We start from the raw sequence: 9672 nt of genomic DNA on the forward strand, positions 1-9672 counted from the left end.
TACGTTTCTTATTTATTTGGTTATATATTATACATGTTTACTTAGCCTATTTCCAGTTTTGTATACCTATTTAAACTTTATGTAAGTTATTTGTTATTTTATATTAGGCATAGCCTGCCCTATAGCATGGTGTATTTTTATTTGTTTTGTTAATAAAAGTTATAGGTTTTATATATAGGCTAAAGTGAGTTTGATGTTGTTTTTTGTTGTTGTTTTCAAGCAATTGACGCTGAACTGCCGCTATTTGAAAGTGAAAGTAAAATGCGCACGCCGCTTTTACAAGCTATTTAAAAGTGAAGGAAAGCGAGGAAAAGAGGGAACGCCCCGCCCCCACGGTGATACCGGTATTACCGGTGTTGTCACACGTCGATTAACCGGTGGGAAAATTTCCTCACCGTCACAACCCTATTGTGTATATACTTTAATGATATTTAATATTTTAAATCGGCTTTTATTGATGTTTTCAGTTTTCATTTCAAGTAGGTTTAAGTTCTAGTAATTCTGTTATGTGCTTTTTTCATTTTTTTATTAGTTTTGCATGTTTCTGTTTAGCTTTCATTTGTTTAATTTGATTTAGTTGTCAAGACAACATTTCTAATTTACAGTTAAGGTTTTCATCGAAAGTTCATGTTTTATATTACTTCTGCTTTATTTCAATTAGCATTAATAGTAATAGTTCACAATAATTTTTTTCATATCAGTCGATATCAATAATTATGTTTATTTTTTATTCAAGTTTAAAGGCAGATTTTTGCTCCTAAATGAAAGTTGTAAAAACCAGACCGTTAACTGTGGTTTAAACTACTCTTTATGGTCCAAACACTTCACATTTTTTAATTCTATACACTTTTTCAGTCACTTTTCTGTGACAAAATAAAATGAATTTCTTAGTTGATCTAATGAGTGATATTGTTTCAAATCAAGAAACAGGTTTGTGTTGCCTAATAATATTAATAATAATAGTGCATTTTTTTAGTCACTTAGAAATGCACATAACCACAGTTAAAACAACACATAGAGCACCTCAATACCATGGTGAAAATGTAACTACATGCTTTGTAGGTATTTGTATGAAAAACAGTAGTCTAAATACATTTAGTATAAAATAAATGCACAAACGTTATAGCTTGATAACAGGAAATATTGTAATTATATTCCATTACTCCTTTAATACATTTAATACATTACTAATATAATAAAATTCTATACGAATACCCACATTTCTTCAAATGAGTAGTGCTCTTTCACTCAGCTTTTGGCGCATAAACTTTATTTCGAACATTTATCAAACTCTTATTTATTTCTTTAAACTCTGACCTTTTTATTGTTCACCAAGTGAAAATTCACTTAGTAAAGTAGTAAAGGTTTGTTCAAATCATCTGCCATGACTGTTGTAAACAAATCCTCCCTCGTTGTTGGAAATGAAGACTCTGTTGTTTTGAGCTCTTCAGTTCAGTGAAACACAGCAGCTGCTCTAATGTGATTATTAGACGAGTCTTAGCGACTCAATTATCGTTTTCTAATTGAATAACGCGCAGCACTAATCCTCTTCCCGTCTGCACACACACCTTCATTCATTTCCTATTGTTTGCACGTATGTTTGTTTGCTTTGTCTCTATGTAAATGCGGTTCAGCGGGAGTTTACCGTGTTTGCTGTTCTCGTATAAAGTATTTCATGCATGCTCATTTGCACATTCATTAAATGGCATATAAATCTTGCCTGCAAGGCGACGCCAGATAGCATTCCCTCCTGACTTCACTGAAATATCACCTGACAAGTGTGGAAAACATGAGGAAGATCTTCAGGCTGTGTTCGTTATAGAGTCTGTGAGATGTTAATTAGCTGAATTGAGCAAATCACTGTAAATGCCCTCATAGTTGATGGCAGCATCGCTTTTAATTTTGCTCGCAGTGTTAAAATTTCATTTGTGCATCGTCCTAGCGCATTGGAATTCCGAATTTTGATACAATACCTTGGAAAATATTGGTATTCGATACCATGGGGGAAAACTGCCTTCAACATTAAGGGCATAAAATTTGAGTTTTTTATTGAAAGATAAGTATAACAAGGCTAAAATGTGACAGTGAGGTATATGTTTATATTAAAGCTGGTAAAACACTGGAGAAAAACTTATGGATTTGCATATGCTTACTTTAGAGAGAAGTATTATTTTTCCCATTTTTAACTATATTAGGGTGGTGTGCGCATTATGGAGCGTGTAGTGTTTTATTCATACTGAATAGTACACTGCGTATTGTATATATTATTATTTTGAATTCCATTTTAATTAGGGCTGAACGATTTTGGAAAATAATCTAATTGCGATTTTTTCACATCGCGATATTATCGCAAATGCAGTTAATCGTTCAGCCCTAATTTTAATGGTTTAAATTTGAATTATCTTATTTTTCCTTTTACAACAATAGGGCCCTATTTTTTTTTCGGTGTTATGGCATAAAAAGTAATTTAATTTATCTTTTAATTTCAATCAAATTAAAATTAAACAAACCTTTTCATTTTTGTGGCAAAAATGTAGTGCTGTTAAACAGAGGTTTACTGTTAAAATTAAAACATGGAAGAAAATTTGTGTGATCATTCCCTAAAAATAATAATTTTATTAGTAGTAGTACTAAGTCCTATATTCTAGTCAGGGCCATATATGCCCAATGGTTACTTTTTGTCTAGGCTTCTACTGTAGTAGCTACTGTAGTTTCTTCAAGTTAAACCGAACTTTTATTTTGACGGGTTGCCGTGAAGAGAATTGTTTCTGTGTGTATATGACCTGACGGTAACGGTCAAACGCTCATGAAGAGATTCTCAAAGCAGTTCTGGAGATCTTGTTTATGTATTTATTAGTGCTGTCAAATCCAAAATAACAGTTTTTGTTTACATAATATATGTATGTGCACTGTGTATGTTTATTATGTATATATAAATACACACACATGCATGTATATATTTAAGAAAAAAAATTATATATTAAATATATTTATTTATAATATAAATTATATCAATATAACTATAGACATGTAAATACATGCTGTATTTGCTATGCTGTATGTGTGTGTATTTACAGGATATATACACAGAAGAATGCACACATATATTATGCAAACAAAAACGTATTTTTATTTTGTATGCGATTAATTGCGATTAATCGTTTGACAGCACTAGTATTTATGTCTTTATTTAGTGAGAAGGCAGACACAAAAAAATGTGCAGCATTTTGTCCAAGCAATAATAAAAGGACGTATTTAATTTATAATTTGTCTTAAAACTCATTTTGTTAAAAAAAACGTGAATCGAATCGTGAGTTGAGTGACTCGTTACATCCCTAGCTTCTATGCATCAAAACCCGCACAAATACAGCGTTCGATTAAAGTCTGAGGAATCTTTTCATGAGGATCAGCTGAAGAATGACAGATTACACACGTTAGGATGTAGTTGAGCTCCGGATGACATGCTCTGACGTGCTGCAGCTTCATGTTTTATTGATGGAGGCCACATTGACTCACACTCATTTTTAACGAGTCTGTTTATATATTAAATATATTTATTTATAATATAAATTATATCAATATAACTATAGACATGTAAATACATGCTGTATTTGCTATGCTGTATGTGTGTGTATTTACAGGATATATACACAGAAGAATGCACACATATATTATGCAAACAAAAACGTATTTTTATTTTGTATGCGATTAATTGCGATTAATCGTTTGACAGCACTAGTATTTATGTCTTTATTTAGTGAGAAGGCAGACGCTGAAAACATCGCTTCAGTATGTGTGTAGTAAACGAAACCGCGGGTCTGCACCATTCACTCACATGCAGGATTCATATTTAAATTATCTTTTTTGCGGTTTAATATTCATGCATACAAGTCCATATCACCATTTGATTTAAGTGTACTGACCTACTTTTGATTGATTCGTTCAAAATTTGACAAATTCCCTGACATCTGTTGTTAATTGTACAGTAAATTGCGTTTTTATGACAGGATTGATTCTGGCATCATGAGGGTGAGTTTTGCACATTAGTTTTTAAGTCCGTTTTCAGGTCTGTTGTCTCAGCGGTTATGACAGAACCAATCAGTGCTTCCACGAATGCACTTCTATTAGGGATGTAACGATTAACCGCGAGCCGGTTGAAAATCGATTTATGTATGTGAAGGCCTCATATTATGCCAGGGCTTGCATGACTGAACATCTCAGCAGCTCCAAGCCTAAAACTAAAGCATTAATACTCACAGAGCTTCATTTATGATGTTATGATCTGATCACATCTCCTCTCTTATGTTTACAGTACTGGCTCGATCCCTGGAAAACACTCGCTGAACATAAAGATTTGATAACAAGTAAGTATGCACTGGTTTCTATTGAAATACTCCTCAGAAATCTTCCGAGACGGTCTATAATGCATCATGGGATTAAACACTTTGACCTAATGATTATCCTTCATCTTCGGTGAAGATTAAATATGGATCGGCGCTGTAATGATTCTCTAAAGGCCTCCTGATAAAACTCGCATTGCATTTTTGAGATTATAATTTGGAAGTAATTATGCACTTAAGCCCGTCTAAATAAGTAGTAATGGATGCAATTATGTTTGCGTGTTTAGTTGCACATGCATATTTACTGATGTGAATGTAGGGCAGAATTTACAACGCATTTGTTTAATTCAGTAATTCACTCCTCTGGGAAATTAATGCATTCTATATTAGTCGCTGCAGCCTAGATATATTGCTAACCCTATTGTTTTAAATGCATCTTAAATAAGCTTGACTAGCTGGTTCAGGTGTGGTAGTTTTGCAGAATGATAAATTGGTCACTTTATATTCGATTTTATTAGACGTAGAGCATAATTCTACATGTAATTGTTTTGTGCAACTGCTTAAAATTACCTATAATGCTTTGATTATTTATAAGTTCTATAATTAATTATACGTGCATGTAATCTGTGTAACACTGGCAGTGTTTCCTAACCTGACTTGAGGAGCTCAAACTGGTTGGAAATAATTGTTTACATGCAACTTTACAAACCAAAGCAGGATGACGTACTACTGCGATACGGCAAAAATATCATATGACGTTTTTTTAAAGGCAAGATTTCGATCCACAGTTTTATCACAGTACTTCTTCAGGTTGGTTTTTTTAAGACTTTTAAGTTACTGAGCAGTACAGCTAATTTCATTTTTCTTCATATATTTTTCACTTTCATTTTATTTATTATTTTATTTAATTGATTTGTTTATTTTTATTTTATAGTTTTATTTTATGCATTTATTTAATGTATAATATTTATATATTTTTACATTTTCATTTTATTATATCATTTTGTTTAATAGATTATGTATTTTTATCATTTCATTTATTTTATCATTTTATTTTGTTCATTTATTTTTTTTCATGTTTATTCATTTACTGTTATAATTTCATTTTGTTTTGATTTGTATAATTTCATTTTATTTACATATTTTAAATTTCATTTTATTTTTATAATGTCATTTTTTTTTATCATTTTATTTTACGTGTTTATTTATTTTTATATTTTTTATTCATTTACTTTCATAATTTGTCCTAACCAGGCTCGACAGGATAAAATGACAAACAATTAATCCTCTCTGATCCATGTTAATGTGTGAACATTTTAATATTACAGTCTCTTGATTGCCATTGGTCACATCATGCTGTGTAGCCACGCCCACTGCGCAAACTCATTGGTCTAAAAGCTCTACTTTAAAAATCATGTTCTGATTGGCTGTGATTGTGTCGTATTATTTATTTATTTTTTTTATTTTGCTTGAATTAAGGACAGACAAATCACTTGATGCTGACAGTGTCGCATTGCATCTGGTTAGGACTTGCTGGGTTTAGTGTTACCAGTAAATTCATCTCCTGTATTTATTTTCTGGACTTTATCTAGAAGATAGATCACTGTGTGTTTGAGTTAAAGGTTTGTTTTCTTCTTTCCAGCTGGACCTCCGTTCACGCTCTACTTTGGGGTGAAATTTTATGCTGAAGATCCTTGTAAACTAAAAGAAGAAATTACACGGTGTGTTTTCTGTGCATCGTGAGCATAAATGAGCACTACAGTGATATTAGAGATGCAAGCATTCAGTCATTTCATTAATATCATGCTCTTGAAATGCTCTTTACTGTCTTCTGTCAGGTATGAGTTCTTCCTGCAGGTAAAGCAGGACGTCCTGCAGGGGAGGCTTCCCTGTCCGTTTAACATCAGCGCACAGCTGGGAGCGCTTGCTATTCAATGTACGTACAAATTCACAAGTTGTACCAGGGAATTTAATACAGCAAATGTCATGTCAGTCTAGTTATTTTTACAGAAATAAAGTGTCAGCAAATGAGTTACAGGCTTCCCAGCTTGTTTTATAAGATGCTCTCTAATATTATTAAAATAAGTTGTTTTATGATTCATATTTTTCTGTAACACTAGAGTAAAATGTTATGTTGTGATAGAATTTTAAATAAAAATTGTATCATTTTATCATTTTATCTTTATTTTTTTGTTATAATTTCATTTATTTATTTTTATTTATTTTAATTTACTTATTCATGTTTTATAATTGTATTTATGTATATTTAATTTAATTTGTTGATTTTTTTAGAATTATATAACTAGTTTTATAGTTTTATTTATTTCATAATTTAATTTTGTAATTTTTTTATTTATTAATTTATTTGTTTTTATAATTTCATTTTATTTATAAGTTTGTTTATTTTTATAATTTAATTTAATTTAATTTAATTTTTAATTTTGAGAATTTTTTATTTCTTTACTTTTATATTTTTATTTATTTTATAATTTCATTATGTTTATTCATTTATTAGTTTATCTGATTTCATTTATTTTATAATTAAATTTTATTCATTTGTTTATTTTTATAATTTAATTTGATTTATTTTATAGTTACATTTTTAATTGTCTAGTTTTGTTTTATTTATTTATTTTATAATTTAATGTTATTTATTTTTATTTCATTATAATTATTAATTATATTAAAATATTTAATTTTATTATTTCTAGACTATTCCAGCATTACATTATATGCTGTTGTGTCTCTCTGTCTTTTCGTACAGCTGAGCTCGGAGATTACGACCCGTACAAACACACACCAGGTTACGTGTCTGAATATCGCTTTGTCCCCGACCAGAAAGAGGAACTAGAGGACAGCATCGAGCAGATTCATAAAACGCTCATGTAAGACAATAAAACACAGAACATCACACACCTTAATCCGTCATAATCCCGTTCCAGATTAGATCAAACACCACACTCCTGTTTAACTCTTAAACATGTATAAGCTCACCTGTGTGCACCTGTCCCATCACTGACGATAACAGAGCAGCTCAAAGGAACAAACCGGCAGGAGATAATTGTTAATGTGCAACTTTACTTACCAAAACAGTATGACATACTACAATACAAGGATGAGCAATGTATGGCAAAAATATCATATCATTCAAATATTTTTATTATTATTATTTCCATGCAGGATTGCAACCTTTTAAGATTGTTTTACAAGTTATTGAGCAGTACAGCCAATTTAAATTTATTTACATTTTTTAAATTTAATTAAAATAATTAAACATTTTACTTTAATTGTATAATTTCGTGTATTTGTGTTTTTAAATGTTCATTTATTTTATTTTATTTTTTATCATTTTTATTTATTTTATATTCTTTTTTTTCTTTTTATATTTTACATTTTGTTTATTTTTTATCATTTTATTAAATTAACTTCTTATGTAATTTAATTTGATTTAATCATTAATTAATATTAATATTTTTATTATTCTATAATTATTTCTTTTTATTATAGTTTCATTTTATTTATTTATTTGTGTCATTTTATTTTGTTTATTGAGCCATACAGCCAAATTAAATTAATACAGTTATTTAAAAATGTTATTATTAAAATGATTTAAAATATATATTTATACGAGGTAGCAAAATATAAAAGATTTTTTAAATTTAATTAAAATAATTAAACATTTTACTTTAATTTTATAATTTCGTGTATTTGTGTTTTTAAATATTCATTTATTTTTATTATTCTATAATTATTTCTTTTTATTATAGTTTCATTTTATTTATTTATTTGTGTCATTTTATTTTGTTTATTGAGCCATACAGCCAAATTAAATTAATACAGTTATTTAAAAATGTTATTATTAAAATGATTTAAAATATATATTTATACGAGGTAGCAAAATATAAAAGAAAAAAGAATGACAGACCATTTAGACCCAAAGTAGGGATGTGCAATATGAACAAAATCTTATTTCACTTTATTTAATTTCATTTTATTTCATTATTTTAAAAATGGGATGAACAATATGACAATTATTTAATATGATTAAGTTTCATATTATTATTTAATGTGAAAGATGCAAATTAAATAAACTTACATTAGTTTCATGTACAGTAAGCCTATTTAACAGCCGTGTATTCAAGTAAGAAATTGAATAATCAAATGTAAAAAATAAAACGCTGAAACTATCTGAAATAAGTTTACTTTTTATATGTCATTTTATTTCAGTAATAAAAATGTTTTTTATGGTTTTAGTTTTAGTTATTAATAATGCTGTATTAAAACAATGATCAGCTGTATTTTTTATTAACAAACATTAACAATAGTTAAGTGATGAAAAAAGTGCTCATTAGTTCATTTTAGTTAATGCATCAACTAATGTTAAAGGGGTCATATGATGCTGCTAAAAAGAACATTATTTTGTGTATTTGGTGCAGACCTTATTTAAAGTGTATACTCTTTTTTTTTTTTTTAGTAAATGTTCAAGTTTTCCAGATTTACTGCGCTCATATTTCAGTCAGATCTTATAGCTTGAGTTTGTGTGTTTGACTGCTGATTGTCATGTTTTTTGCCATCGGTGCTCAAATCCCACTTGACTCCTGAAACAGTCTGAATGATTGTGAGCGGCTGATTGTTAAGAGCTGAAGTTCAGCCGATCAGTCGGGAAAAACACATTATTCCTCCCTCAACAGAAACACTGCAGGATAAATCACTTCACTAAAGCGTGTCTTTGTGTGCAAATGCAACAACACAAACCACATTCAGAATAAATGCAGTTTTGATTGTCAGGTAAAGCGTCTTGTTTTTTGATGGAAAACGGGGCAGAGATCGTGATTAGGAGGCTGAGAGAGACAGGAGGAGGAGAAGGGACTGACACGAGGGATTTAGGCGTTCGTGTGAATGACAGACAGCGGGAAAATGAGAAACTCTGATCAGGAATGCTGGAGCGCTTAAACGTGTGTGAGGATGAAGAGCAGGAAACATGAGAAAGCAAAACATGTGAGGATAACAAGGGAAGAGAGAGAAAAAACATAGGGAGGGTTAGGGATATATATAGAGTGGTGGCCAAATGATTAGAAAACTAGTATTTTCAGCAGCTAAAAAATGGTTTTAAGTCAGTTATGTCCAGTGTTGGGGAAAGTTACTTTTAAAAGTAATGCATTACAATATTGCGTTACTTTGTTTTTTTTGTGAGTGAGATGAATAAATGTATATTCATATTTATTTTAGAACTACAGTAACATCTGATTTCTCTCAACATGGGCACAGCAGAGCTGTCAATCAATAAATTGGAAAAAAAAAAGTAACTTGCGTTACTTATTTGAAAAAGTAA

At 29.8% G+C, this 9672-nt stretch overlaps 1 protein-coding gene across 3 annotated transcripts in view; it reads left to right on the plus strand.

Annotated features, from left to right (window-relative positions):
• Positions 1 to 9672, plus strand: part of LOC107692020 (band 4.1-like protein 4) — a 54880-nt gene that overhangs the window by 21837 nt on the left and 23371 nt on the right. For all 3 annotated transcript variants that reach the window (XM_016490899.1, XM_016490898.1, XM_016490897.1), the window contains exons 3-6: positions 4313 to 4364; positions 5983 to 6061; positions 6179 to 6276; positions 7105 to 7225. In XM_016490899.1, coding sequence (XP_016346385.1) covers positions 4313 to 4364; positions 5983 to 6061; positions 6179 to 6276; positions 7105 to 7225 — 350 coding nt within the window. The remainder of the gene's footprint in view (positions 1 to 4312; positions 4365 to 5982; positions 6062 to 6178; positions 6277 to 7104; positions 7226 to 9672) is intronic.

The sequence above is a fragment of the Sinocyclocheilus anshuiensis genome, unplaced genomic scaffold (assembly GCF_001515605.1).
Source record: "Sinocyclocheilus anshuiensis isolate Anshui unplaced genomic scaffold, SAMN03320099.WGS_v1.1 scaffold738, whole genome shotgun sequence".
NCBI lineage: Eukaryota > Metazoa > Chordata > Actinopteri > Cypriniformes > Cyprinidae > Sinocyclocheilus > Sinocyclocheilus anshuiensis.